The sequence below is a fragment of the Heloderma suspectum genome, chromosome 4 (genome assembly GCF_057233095.1).
Source record: "Heloderma suspectum isolate Gila_16-S chromosome 4, 16-S_ref, whole genome shotgun sequence".
NCBI classification, from domain to species: Eukaryota; Metazoa; Chordata; class Lepidosauria; order Squamata; family Helodermatidae; genus Heloderma; species Heloderma suspectum.
The window spans coordinates 226,966,991-226,980,821 of NC_139461.1; the positions used below are offsets into that span (position 1 = coordinate 226,966,991).

A 13,831-nucleotide genomic window follows, 5' to 3' on the forward strand; every position below is an offset into this window, starting at 1 on the left:
AACGAGCAAAGGGCTGGATGAGCGGGTTGGACTCAATGGTCTTGTAGGCCCCTTCCAACCCTATGATTCTATGGTTCTATAACATACTACGGGGCAGAGAGTGACAATCCCCCAGCATCGCCTTGTGGAACTGACCAACTGGGAATGGAATCCCAGCAGTACAGTAACCCCCATCCAGACAGCCTACCCAGAAGGATAATATGGATGGTCGATATTATTGATAAGCTGCCAACAGATTCAAGAGAATCAACATGGCCACACTTCCTTGTCCATCTCTCAGCAAAGGTCACCCCACAAGGTGAGTAAAGCAGGCTCTGTTCCAAAACCAGGCCCTAAAGCTCAATGGAAATTGATCTAGACGGGTAGGCAAACTGGTGCCCTCCAGATGTTTTTTGGTTTTACGTGGTACTTTTAAACTTTTAAAAGTTTATATTGTGTCTTATGTTGTATTTTATGGTTTTGTGAGCTGCCCAGAGAGCCTCGGCTATTAGACAGTATAAAAATGTAATACATAATTTAAGTAAAGACAAATAAATGTTCCTGGCTAAAACTCCTAATAGCCCCAGCCAGCATGACCAATAGTCAGGAATTCTGAGAGTTGGAGTCCAAAACATCTGGACGGCATCAGGTTGCCTATCCCTAATCTAGAAAACAAGTTTCATCCAAGACAGCATGGAGCCGACTAGCTACAGTAATTTATGTACACACACTTCCCTGGGAGTCAGTCCCATTGAACTCAATGGGGCTTACTTCTGAGTAGAGATGGCTGAGATTACACTGAGTTCATTATTTATCGAGTTGTTGCTAAGCATCTGAGAGAGGCACCTGTTCAGCCTAATTTGTTGGTTCCAGCCACCCCTTCAAGAAAACTATGGTGTAGGGGCTGGTGGCTCCGATTGGGGGGGGGGGGGCTGTGAATCTATTCTGCTTCGCAGTCAGAACCAGCCGGAATCTTAAAGGAGCGATCCAAGGTGCTGAACCCATTTTGGGGGTAGTAGGGTTCAGCACTTTGGCTAGCTCCTTTAGAGTTCTGGCTGGATCTGACTGAAATCCAGAATGGATTTACAGCCCCACCGAAATTGGCGCCACCAGCCCCCCCCCCCGGAAACGACTTTATTACAAACTATTGAAATGGAGATAGCGGGGGGGGGAGAGAGATAAAAGAAAATGCAATTTCAGAATGAGCCGGAAACGTCGGGTGGAAAGGGAAAAGATATAAAAATTCCATAGATGTAGCTATTTTACCAACGGTGTAAGGGTGGGGCTTTGTTTTGTTTTAACTCGGCCGACATCGGGAGGGGGGCACCGCCCCCAACTGCCCCATTTCACAGCCTTGGCCCAGGCAGGCTTCCCTCCGCCTTTCAGCCAACTCCCGGGCCCTCGCGCGCTCGTGGCCCCGCCCCCTTCGGCGCCTCTCTCTCTCTCTCTCTCTCTCTCTCTTTAAATAAATAAATGTCCGCGCCTGCGCGTTGTGCGGCCCCTTGGTGCAGCCCCTAGCTGAGGAGAAGGTGTGCGTGGCTCTCGCGCTGAGGCCGCGGCGTCTTGTCTGCTGCGCTGGATCCCGTCGGCTGCGGCAGGAGGTGAGCTCGTGCCTTAGGGCGCCGCCCGTCTTAGTGGGCGGGCGGGATACCACAAGTTCCCGCTGTTCCCCCGAAGCTTGCTGTGGCTCCCCTTCTTCCTCCCTCCTGTTTCTCCTCCTCCTCGGTGGGAAGGTGCGTTGTTCACTGAACCTGGCGTGTGAACCCGGCTCCTCGCCGCCTCTGGCAGGGTGGAGCCCTCGCAGGTGGGGCTGAGGGGAATCATTGGCTTGCTGCTGAGCCTCGTTTTCTGTTTGACCCTGAGCTGCGTCGGTTCACACGTGTATGCGTATCTCTCGGATCGCAGCAGGCTCGTGTGAACTGCCTTCATGGAAACGGCCTTCCGCTTGGTGTCAGTGGATAGGAAAGCGCCGGGTGTGAAGTGGTGTCTGTGATAGCTGGTTCATAACATGCAAGTCATCTTGTGGGAGCCGAATGACAGGGCGCGATTTGGCTGTCTTTATGAGTTCACTGTACTGGGAGGAGAGGGCCATGTCGGGTTGCCGAGCCGACTCGTGCCCGAGAGGATAGTCACTCGGGAATGACGGCGAGGGGCTCTCATCTTTGGTTGAGTTGTAGGTACAGAGCTTAATTTGAGCCAGGGTGAGTCTTGGAGCTGATCTTCAATGCTCAGTGAAGTAAGAATAAAGAATGGTCCTCGGTAGGTATGGAGGGCCTGTGCCCGCTCACAGTGTAAGCACCAAGGCACACTCCTATATCTGAGCGTATAAAGTTTCTTTATACAGATTCAGACCATTGGGATTCCTGGGTTTCTTTAACTGGATATACTTGGAATACAAAAATATGCTGTGCACCTATAGCCCCTCTTCTGCCCTCCCCCCGCAACCTTTCAAAAACTGGCATTATTCTGATGACAGGATTTCTAGGTAAGTTTTTAGAGCACTTTGAGTCTCAGGATACATGTCTCTGTTTCATTTTATGAACTGTTGTGTGGTCATAATCTAAAAGGTAGTGGTGCCTTGATCCCAACTGTATTGGGGTAGGGTAAGCCAGGCATTATGTATCTTCCAGAAGCAGCGATGCCCAGCTCCTCCACTTACACTATGGGGGTAGGAACCGGGGCGGGGGATGCCCACCTGCCTACTAGCCTACTAGAATTGAGACCTCCAGCAGGGGATGGCAGCAAATTGGTATTTTTTACTTGTTTTCTGGTCAAGGTGCTTTCAGTCTTCTAACTGGGAAAGCCAATATGCTGTTCTTGTCTGTGTACATCTGGATATCATTATCTGTAGGTAACTTTTGTGGACTCAGCAAAGAGGCTGTGGTGGTTGTTGATGAACCAATATGCTTGGCAGAAGACCCAGGAAAAGCCCTCAGGTGAAGGGTCAGGCAGCAGCAGCAGCAAAACAGGTATACATCTTCTGTCAACCCTATGTGCATTAGTTCTAGTGCTGCCCATCTGGCTGGTGCAATGTTTTGTTGTGTTACTATGATTCAAATACATTGTGAGGTACTTTGTGCCTCTCTCTTAAGTAATAGTACCTAGTGTTGGGTACCCGGGACAGATTAGGGATTCTGCCCATCAGACTCCCTGCCTGAGCTGACGGAGGTGGTCTCGGACTTGGTGTTGAGGACCCCTAGGATGATGGTCCTGGGGGATCTCAACTTCCATGCTGAGGCCGCTGTATCCGGGGCGGCTCAGGACTTCATGGCCGCCATGATAACCATGGGGCTGTCCCAACATGTTATTGGCCCAACGCATATAAAAGGACACATGCTTGATCTGGTTTGCTCGCTTGGGCAGGAGGATGGTGATCTGAAAGTGGAGGAATTAACATTTGTCCCTTTGTCATGGTCAGATCACTTCCTGCTGAGGTTTAAACTCTTGGCAGTCTTCCCCCTCTGCAAGGGTGGGGGACCTATTAAAATGGTCCGCCCCCGGAGATTAATGGATTCCGATGGATTCCAGAGGGCTCTGGGGGATTTTCCTGGTGGTATGGCTGGTGCTCGTGTCGAAGCCCAGGTTGCTCTGTGGAATGCAGAGATGACTCGGGCGGTTGACACGATCGCACCCAAGCGCCCTCTCCCTCTGAGCAGAGCCCGGCCAGCTCCTTGGTATACACCTGAGCTGAGGGCAATGAAGCAAGAGGGGAGACGGCTAGAACGCAGGTGGAGGAAAACTCGTGCTGAGTCTGACCGAACACAGGTAAGAGCCCACTATCGAGCCTACTCTGTGGCGGTGAGGGTGGCAAAGAGACAGTTCTTTTCCACCAGCATTGCATCTTCTCAGTGTCGTCCAGCGGAGCTTTTCCGAGTGGTTCGCGGCCTGTTACATTCTGGGCCAGGGAGAGACGGTGGAACCCTCGGTAGCACGCTGTGACAAGTTTGCACGGCACTTTGAGGATAAAGTCGCTCAGATTCGACATGAATTGGACACCACCATTAATGCAGTTCCATTGGTAGAGGCGTTCAGAGCACCGTCTGGTCCAGTTTTATTGGATGAATTTCAGTTACTGAGGCCTGAGGATGCGGACAAGGTGCTTGGCCAAGTCCAATCGACCACTTGTGTGCTTGACCCTTGCCCTTCATGGCTTATTAAATCAAACAAGGAGGGGTTGTCCGGCTGGGTCCAGGAGGTTGTAAATTCCTCCTTGAGAGAGGGAGTGGTGCCTGCCGCTTTAAAAGAGGCGGTAATTAGACCACTCCTGAAAAAGTCTAACCTGGACCCAGAGGATGTTAACAATTATAGGCCAGTGGCCAACATCCCCTTCCTGGGCAAGGTGCTTGAGCGGGTGGTTGTAGGACAGCTCCAGGCACTGTTGAATGAAACGGATTATCTAGATCCATTTCAGTCAGGCTTCAGGCCTGGTTTTGGAACGGAAACTGCCTTGGTCGCCCTGGGGGATGACCTCTGCCGGGAGAGGGACAGGGGGAGTGCGACCCTGTTGATTCTCCTGGACCTCTCAGCGGCTTTCGATACCATCGACCATGGTATCCTTCTGGATAGGTTGTCTGGGTTAGGAGTTGGAGGCACTGCATTACAGTGGTTCCGCTCCTACTTGGATGGCCGATTCCAGAAGGTGGTGCTGGGGGATTATTGCTCTGTGCAATGGCAATTGTGCCATGGGGTTCCACAGGGCTCTATTTTATCCCCCATGCTGTTTAACATCTACATGAAACCTCTGGGGGAGGTTATCCGCAGGTGTGGGCTGAGGTGCCATCAATATGCAGATGACACCCAGCTCTACCTCTCTTTCTCATCAAAACCAGGTGAGGCAGTGGCTGTTCTGAATCAGTGCCTGGGCACAGTAATGGACTGGATGAGGGCCAATAAACTGAAACTCAATCCAGACAAGACGGAGGTACTGTTAGTGGGTGGTTCGTCTGCCCAGCTAGGTGATATTCAACCTGTTCTGGAGGGGGTTGCACTCCCCCTAAAGGATCAGGTTTGTAGTTTGGGGGTGCTCTTGGATCCAGAACTGTCACTTGAGGCACAGGTGAACTCAGTGGCACGGAGCACTTTTTATCAGCTTAGGCTGGTATACCAACTACGCCCTTATCTGGACAGAGATAGCCTAGCTGCAGTTATCCATGCCCTGATAACTTCTCGTCTGGATTACTGCAATGTGTTATATGTGGGGCTGCCTTTGAAAATGGTCCGGAAACTTCAGCTGGTCCAAAATAGGGCAGCAAGATTGTTAACAGGGACTGGCCTGTGAGCTCATATTACGCCAGTACTTTTCCAGCTGCACTGGCTGCCAGTCCATTTCCGGGCCCGATTCAAAGTGCTGGTATTAACATTTAAAGCCCTTAACGGCTTGGGGCCAGGTTACCTGAAGGATCGCCTCCTCCCATATGTGCCTGCCTGGACCTTAAGATCATCATCAGCGGCCCTTCTCCGTGAGCCCCTGCCAAAGGAAGTGAGGAGGGTGGCTACTAGGAGGAGGGCTTTTTCTGCTGTGGCACCCCAGCTCTGGAATGAGCTCCCTAGTGAGGTTCGCCTGGCGCCTACATTGTATTCCTTTCGGCGCCAGGTGAAGACCTTTTTATTTTCCCAGGCATTTTAGCATTTTAGCTTTCTAAATTTTTATCTTTGCTGTTTTAAATCTGTATTTTAAACTCCTGCACTGCTGCTAGATTTTATTGTGGTTGTATTGTTATATTGTGGTTTTAATGTTCTATATATTTTAAAATGTTTTATTGTGTGTTGTTTGGTTTTAATTTTTGTGAACCGCCCAGAGAGCTTCGGCTATTGGGCGGTATAGAAATAAATAAATAAATAAATAAATAAATAAATAAAATAGATAGATAGATAGATAGATAGATAGTAGAGAAGTGGTACCTCCTGATCTATATGTTATTTTGATAACCCATCAGGAGTTCACTTGCAGTTTTGCTCCAGCAATAATTGAATTATGGAAGTGTCTCAAGATTCATGTATACAGCCCTTTGCAAAAGCAGGCTTCCTTAGATTTAAACCAGTTCTGACAGATGCCTGGTCAGTCACTTCTTACAAGAAGACTGTGCTCTGCTAGGTGCTGTATCCTTGAAATCTGTGACGTGACCTGATGAGTCATTTTCTTATTAGCATCTTAGGTTCCCACTGGAATTTTCTGCCAACTATTCATTGCTAGAGAAACTTGTGATAATTGATGTTGGTAATATAGGGGAAATGCTGTCCTTCTGAAGAAAGCAAGAGAGGGAAAGTCAGAATGCTTAAGTTGGTTTCTTCTTCCTTGTTTTTATGTCTTATTGTGGACTAAAACTACTAGTAGTGCCATTAGGTTGGTCATTGCCTTCATAATCTAAATACGTCTCATCTTGTTACAGGTAACTTAGCTATGCGAGCTGCAGGTAACTAAGCTGTGGGTGTTTGATATAATAAATGAATGGGGCAGAACTGGTCAGTGATTTGAAACAAATATGGAATCAGAGCTGAAAGGGACCCCAAATGCTGCTTAGGGCAATCTCTTCAGTGTGATGAGATCTGCCAGCTTCCCACAGATCAGCCTATGCAACCTAGAGCACTGCATGCTACAACCAAAGAACATGCAGGGTGCTAGCAGAACAAATAGCTTCACAGGTGGGAGACACTACATGCTTCAGGGGAAGCCAAAAACGTCACTAATTTGCTAATGTCTCTGGCTTTCTAAAAGTAGTAATGGGAAGAGGAAACTAGTTTCCATACAGTGTGACCTTATGAAAGGAAGTCCACCTGAGATAAAAACAAAAGTGTCAGGTTTCCAAACTGATTGTAAGACATAGGGGAAGAAGAGTGTGATCTCTTTACAAATGGAACGGTTTTAAAGTTTTGGTTAGGAGGAAGTTGTGCTAGTAACACTGCAAAACAAGGAAATGATCAGAAAATGTATATGTCAACAACAGGATAAAGATAGTGGGCACAAATGTAAGCATTGAAATCAGTGGTTTTAAGTGCACTTAACTCTGCATTTGGATTGTGAACAGCATAAGTAGTTCTTGAATTCAGTTTAATTGAATTTGCATAGATTATTCATACTAAGAGCTGTTCTCTTAAACTTGTGGAGTTCTTACTTGAGCTTAAGATGCAAAGTTTTAAAAGGATGAAAGCAAGCAAAATGCATAAAGGAATGGAATAGTGTGTGTAAACTTTGCACGCAGTTTGAGCCAGGCAAGAATATTTAGATCAACAGCTTTAGTCTTGGTTTGCAAAAGCATATACTATTCCATGTTCTCCAAAACAACTCAGGACAAGTCTACAGGGAGTTTGTATTTGCTGGATGGCCAGATAGATGGTTTTTAAAGTAATCAAAAATAAACATCTTAAGTGAAATTCCCTTCTTATGCTTACAGGTGGGAAACAGGCAACAGCAAACATCTTGCTCTATTTGTTAATTACTATGAACTTCTGATTTTTGGTAGCGTTGACAAGCTTAATAATATAATTGCATTGCAGCCTTCCATCAAGGAATTAGCCTTAGTATTAAAGTAATGGCTGCATTTGGAGTTTAGTGTTACAAGAATGAGGCTCATGTTCCACCCACCCACCCCCACCCAGTATGACTGCAAGGAGATCGGAAGCTTGCATTTCAGATGAACTAAAGTTTAAAACATTGTCCAAAGCCTAAAGTGTTGTTAATCTTAACTATGATGAGTGAAAACAAACGAGCTTCATAAACCATGGCTTGAAGTTGGCTTGCTTTCACTAACCATAGTTAAGATTAACCACAGTCCGTAATAAATTTAAGTTGCTTAGATATGGTAATTCCAGATCAACCTGCCCCCAACCTGGTGCCCTCCAGATGTATTGGACTATAATTCCCAGCATCTCCCAGCCAGGCATGCCTGCTCGGGGGAGGCTGTGCTAGATAGGGGGCTGGTTCACATGTCACGATAAGTCATGTTGAAAATAAGCCATGGTGGGTTGGTTGTTCACTCACTTACCTACATTACTCCCGACAGATGGTCAGGCACTGTGTGGCTTGCCATGGTTTGTTTTTCCCTTAGTCCTCCTGACTCCTCCCACAACGTATCCCAGGAGCACTGGCAGCTTTGCTATGTCAGCAGCCTTTTTATTATTGGTATGCTTTGCGTTCTGGGTGTGTTTTGCCTTTTCTGGATCTGGAGAGAGAGTTTTGTGCCCCTTCACCCCCCTCTGTCACCCCCCTCTGTCAGATCGCTACCTGTAAATGCTTTGTGAGAAAGTTAATCATGTAAGAGTGTGTGTGTGTGTGTGTGTGTGTGTGAGAGAAGCCTTTTGCTGTGCCTGCCAGAGAAGTTTTAATTCACCCTTCTCCTTTTCTGTCACCCGCAAAGAGTTTTTTGAGCAATAAGAGTAAAAGGCTCCCCCACACCCCCAAGCATGTGATTTATTTTTTTTTAAGCTTTTGGTTTCCCTTCAATGCTTTAAAAAAAGCCTCATTGGCTGCTCCTCGCAGCCAGGGATGAGTGACTTTCCTCTTAGCGGAGCTACATGTGTATACATGATTGACTTAACTCTGGGTACAAACATGCTGCCTCAATTGAGGACCATGGTGATTAGGGAGGGGGAGATTTAAGCTTTCCTCCCTCCTTGTTTTGAGACTCCCTCTTTTTCTTTTACCCCCCCCCCCGAACACTGACAAGGCAGGCAGCAATAGCACAGCTGTTTGGCAAAGTTTGGCAAGCAAGATTGTGAGGAGCAGTCAGTTTTTTCACCGCTCTTAGCAGGTGACTTCTGAGAAAACCATGCTGTAACCACTTCATCAGGTTCAGACATCACAGCAAGTCACCCTGAATAACCTAACAACAAGCCATGGGTTCTCAGGGTGGCTTGTGAAGGGTGGCTTCTGAAGTCACCTTGCCGGGTTTAGACAGCACAACAAGCCACTCTGAAGCAAACATGACTCGCATCCCACTGTGGCTTATTGTGTTGTACAAACCCAGTCAGTGCCTAGTGAACTTGCAGGAGTTCCACTCTGGTGCCTTTCATTCTATTTCTGATGTAATATTGAGTAAGGCTGGTAATTTACACATTTAAATTATGTGTTTAATTTGACTGTATGCACACAGTCAAATGGAATCTGAGAACTGGTGTGAAATTTTGAGTCTCACTTTTCTTTTTAAAAACCTATTTCTAGACCTTACTGTTATGGAGAGGTTGATATTTGAAATCATCATATAGGTAAAATGTGTGTGAGGCTTCAAGTGTTCAGGGCCTGGCACTTCTCCGTACTCTCCTGCCACTCCCCACAACCTAAACTTGCTGTTGCCTATCACCCATGCCTTTTCTTGTCACTGCGCTCTTTGCCAAACATACTCAAATAACTAAAAAAAAAATGAATTCTACAAAAAATTCCAGTTGAGAGCCAGTGTGATTAGAATGCTGGACCAGAGAACTGGGAAGACCTAAATTCAAACCACCCCTTAGCCATGAGGCTTACTGGGTGTTCTTAGGCCAGTCGTTATCTCTCTACTTAACTATGTCACATGACTGAGTAAAGTTGGAGGGGAGAATTATATACACTCCCCTGAGCTCCTTGAAGGAAGGGGCAGGATTAAAATATAATAAACATATATGCAATATGCAGGTTTACGTATATTAATTTGCAGAGTTTTATTCTTAAAATATGTACATAAACTGAACTGTTTTGGCTACAATACCAGCCAAACCTTCAGTTATTTGCTGAATTTGTTTGGCTTTAAAGAACACAACAATGTTTAAAATGTGGGTTGGAAGCATAAAGTTTACTTAATTTTGCATAATGTTGTAACATAATCTTGGCACATAATGTCGCTTTTTCTTGGAACTGAATATGGTAGCTCCAAATCATCAGAAATAATAAGTCCTTTCAAAACTTTAAGTGTAGGTTTCACATGAGCTGGAAATATAATAAATCTCTGTGTAGGGGCTGTGGGGTCTTCATTTTAGAATCTTTAAGTCCTAAAGTTTCAAATTAAGTCTGGGACAGAAAGGTTAAAGAAGCCCTGGATCAGAGCAAACAAAGCCTGTTTGCATTTATAATGCATGGGCGTTTATGTAACATCAATATGGTGGCTGTTGGTGTTCTCACTGAAGTGGTCTTTCTCCTGGCATCAGTTAGGGCTCTTCGTAGAATTCAATCCTGAAGAGATGATGCTTGATCTGGAGGATGATGGGGACCTTGAAGCAGAACTGGCTGCTATCACTGGAGAGAGCTTGCCGGCTGGGAAAACAAAACCTAAAGGAAAAGGTAAGCTCATTCACTGGACAAGGTGGATTATTTATGATTGAAGGACATTGGTTTGGAAGTTACATTTAGGCTGCAATCCTATATATACTTACCTGGGAGTGAATCCCATTGAACTCAATGGGGCTTACTTCTGAGTCGACACTTATAGGATTGCACTGCACATTTTGGCTTGTTGCCTTTGCTATGCATCTGTTAATTAAGACCAAGAAGGAAGCTTTACAATGCAATCCTATGTGCACCTACTCAGAAGTAAGCCAATGGAATTCAATAGGACTTACTCTCAGGTAGGGTTTATAGGATTGCAGCCTGTATGTCCTGGGCTGCCTTTGTCATGGGAGCCTGTTCTGATTTTATTCTGTAGTGATGCAGAATCACAGGTTGAAATAGGTGTGGAAGCTACAGTAGCAAATGCTGAAGTGAGCAATAGGAGTGAAATGGAGCAGTTGAGAAGAAAGATTGGACAGATGGCAGAACATGATGGAGGAGAAGATGGTGATACAAAAGTAGGAGGGGATGAGCTATATATACAAGCTTTAAGACTCATGACTGAGAGCTTACAAAGGTGATGGAAGAGGCATGGACTAACATTGAAATGATGGGATGGTGATCATTCAGCAGAGCCAGTGGGCTAGGAAATAAGTGTGTTGAGGTTGGATTTAGGAGTCCCAGGTGTTAGATCTCTGTTTAGCCAAAGTTTCTTATTGATCTGCATTGCCCATTTGTAACACAAAAATAAGAACACTATATCTGAGGTTTGTTGTTCAGATGAAAAGAGGGAAAGGCTTGGCGCCAGACCTTGCCTTCCATGAACAGAAGAGCTCCTTCCATCTGCGAAAAGCTTGTGACCTGCTGGCAGAATGGAGGAGGTGATTTTCACTGTTTCCCCCCTCTCCTCCTCTAATAATCTGCGCTACAGAATTGGGGAACCCTCCAGAACAATATGGGAGGAAGCGGGGGGGGGGGGATTTATGAAAATCGCTGCTCCCCCTTTCCCGTAGGCCCAAGCTTACTGAGCAGAACTCTGGATCGAGCCCATGGCTTATAATGTGCTTCATATCAAAAGTGCTTTATAAATGATGATCATCTTCACCAATAAAAAACACATTGTTTTCCACTGCACCTATCCTGCAAGTGGTATAACCGGGAGAGAAGATAGAATTAAGAAGGTCAAAGGAGTTCTCCAGACAAGTTAGCTTAGTTGGCATTCTTTTTCAGACATGATAGTAAATATACCCCATTTATATGTTTATAGGTGAATCTTTACCTTATGCCTTCAAGTCAGTAGGTCAGATGTTTTGGGGGCTTGGCTTGCTAAACATTTATGTAGGTTGGAGGCCAGACTTATTCCCTAAATAGATTGATCAGACCATTTCCCATCATATCCCAGGATTGCTATAGAAGGAAGGGAGAATATGACAGAGAATAAAGTTGAGGGAAGCTACCTTTGTTTTTATTGTGTGTTTTTATTCTTGAGAAATGGCTAAGACTAAAGAGAAGAATTTGTTTTGTGTATTTGCCACTATTATAGAGTTTATGCCCAATGATTCTTTCTCTGAATGTCAGGGTTCCCTTCCTCAGGATCTCTTCCTTTTGATTTTCACCAGCCCCTCTGCCTATGGACCACATTGAAAAAATGGCTGCTGAGTGCATGAAGGACCTGAATGAGGAAGATGATGAAGGTCTGGAAGAAGATACCGAACTTTTGGTATATATGGGATTCTGTTGGAAGGTTGTTTTTCCTTAGTGCAAAGGCAGAGGCATTGCATTATAGGGAGGATTCCAAGTGGTACTACTCTACAATCTTGAGGGCCTGGAACAATTGCAGGGATTGTGAAAAATTCTTATTGGTAGTAGGCTATAGTCCTTAAGGTTCAGGGTGTTCTGAAGAGTGGAGGTCAGCATCCCTCAGATTGGAGCAGAAGGGGTGTGTGGAAGGGATGTCTGTAGGAGCCAGGCGAGAAGAAGCAATCTGCATATGTGTATGGGTTAGGGATGTCCATCCCTTGAAAATCTGGTCCTTTGGGGGCCCGATGGATCCCCGCTGCCCGCCTGACTTGGTTTGTGTTCAGGAGCTGAGCCATGGGCTTTTCCTGAAATCTGGATACTTTTTGTGTTGTCTTTTTTCTAGTCAATAGAAAGTTGCACAAATTGTAGCTGGAATTGCACGAATTATGCAAATTACAGCTGGAATTTACACGATTTTCATTGAGGAGGGGAAAAAAACACTTGGAAAATCTGCAAGCTGGCCCAGCTCTGCAGATCGAGTTGGGCCAGCTCGTGGGTAAGCAAGCCGAAGTCCAGCGCGCCAAGCTGCTGAAAGCTCAGCAAACTCCACCCCTCAGATAGATTCCTCTCACATCCCTAGTATGGTTAGTAAGAAATAGTGCCATTCCTAAGGTTGGGACTGTGTTACAGTTACCTTCTTGGTAAGCAGTAACGTAGTCAATTTAATAGATTTAGGTTGCAGTCATATGCCTACTTTCCTGGCAGTATATCTACTTTTCCTCTGACTTACTCTGAATAGATAATCATAGGATTGTACTGTAAGTAGATTTAGGGTAGCATCCAATGTTAGTCCTACATAGCGTATACCCATTGAAATGAATGGGATTTAAGTTAGTTTATTTATTTATTTTATTTATTCATTCATTTATTTCATTTCTATACCGCCCAATAGCCGAAGCTCCTGGGCGGTTCACAAAAATTAAAACCAAACAACACACAATAAAACAATTTAAAATATATAGAACATTAAAACCACAATATAACAATACAACCACAATAAAACCTAGCAGCAGTACAGGAGTTTAAAATACAGATTTAAAACAGCAAAGATAAAAATTTAGAAAGCTAAAATGCTAAAATGCCTGGGAAAATAAAAAGGTCTTCACCTGGCGCCGAAAGGAGTACAATGTAGGCTCCAGGCGAACCTCACTAGGGAGCTCATTCCAGAGCCGGGGTGCCACAACAGAAAAAGCCCTCCTCCTAGTAGCCACCCGCCTCACTTCCTTTGGCAGGGGCTCACGGAGAAGGGCCGCTGATGATGATCTTAAGGTCCGGGCAGGCACATATGGGAGGAGGCGATCCTTCAGGTAACCTGGCCCCAAGCCGTTAAGGGCTTTGAATGTTAATACCAGCACTTTGAATCGGGCCCGGAAATGGACTGGCAGCCAGTGCAGCTGGAAAAGTACTGGCGTAATATGAGCTCGCAGGCCAGTCCCTGTTAACAATTTTGCTGCCCTATTTTGGACCAGCTGAAGTTTCCGGACCATTTTCAAAGGCAGCCCCACATATAACACATTGCAGTAATCCAGACGAGAAGTTATCAGAGCATGGATAACTGTAGCTAGGCTATCTCTGTCCAGATAAGGGCGTAGTTGGTATACCAGCCTAAGCTGATAAAAAGTGCTCCGTGCCACTGAGTTCACCTGTGCCTCAAGTGACAGTTCTGGATCCAAGAGCACCCCCAAACTACAAACCTGATCCTTTAGGGGGAGTGCAACCCCCTCCAGAACAGGTTGAATATCACCTAGCTGGGCAGACGAACCACCCACTAACAGTACCTCCGTCTTGTCTGGATTGAGTTTCAGTTTATTGGCCCTC

At 45.7% G+C, this 13,831-nt stretch overlaps 1 protein-coding gene across 5 annotated transcripts in view; it reads left to right on the plus strand.

Annotated features, from left to right (window-relative positions):
- Positions 1-1,374: 1,374 nt before the first annotated feature.
- Positions 1,375-13,831, plus strand: part of CC2D1B (coiled-coil and C2 domain containing 1B) — a 53,676-nt gene continuing 41,219 nt past the window's right edge. For 2 of the 5 annotated variants that reach the window (XR_014790557.1, XM_084852537.1), the window contains exons 1-4: positions 1,472-1,580; positions 2,831-2,948; positions 10,096-10,228; positions 11,833-11,933. Coding sequence is in view for 4 of the 5 variants with exons in the window: in XM_084852537.1 (XP_084708663.1) it covers positions 2,883-2,948; positions 10,096-10,228; positions 11,833-11,933 (300 nt within the window). In the remaining variant the exon portion in view is untranslated. Of the gene's footprint in view, positions 1,713-2,830; positions 2,949-10,095; positions 10,229-11,832; positions 11,934-13,831 lie in introns of all 5 variants that reach the window. The other 3 variants (XM_084852534.1, XM_084852536.1, XM_084852535.1) reach the window with 3 other exon arrangements.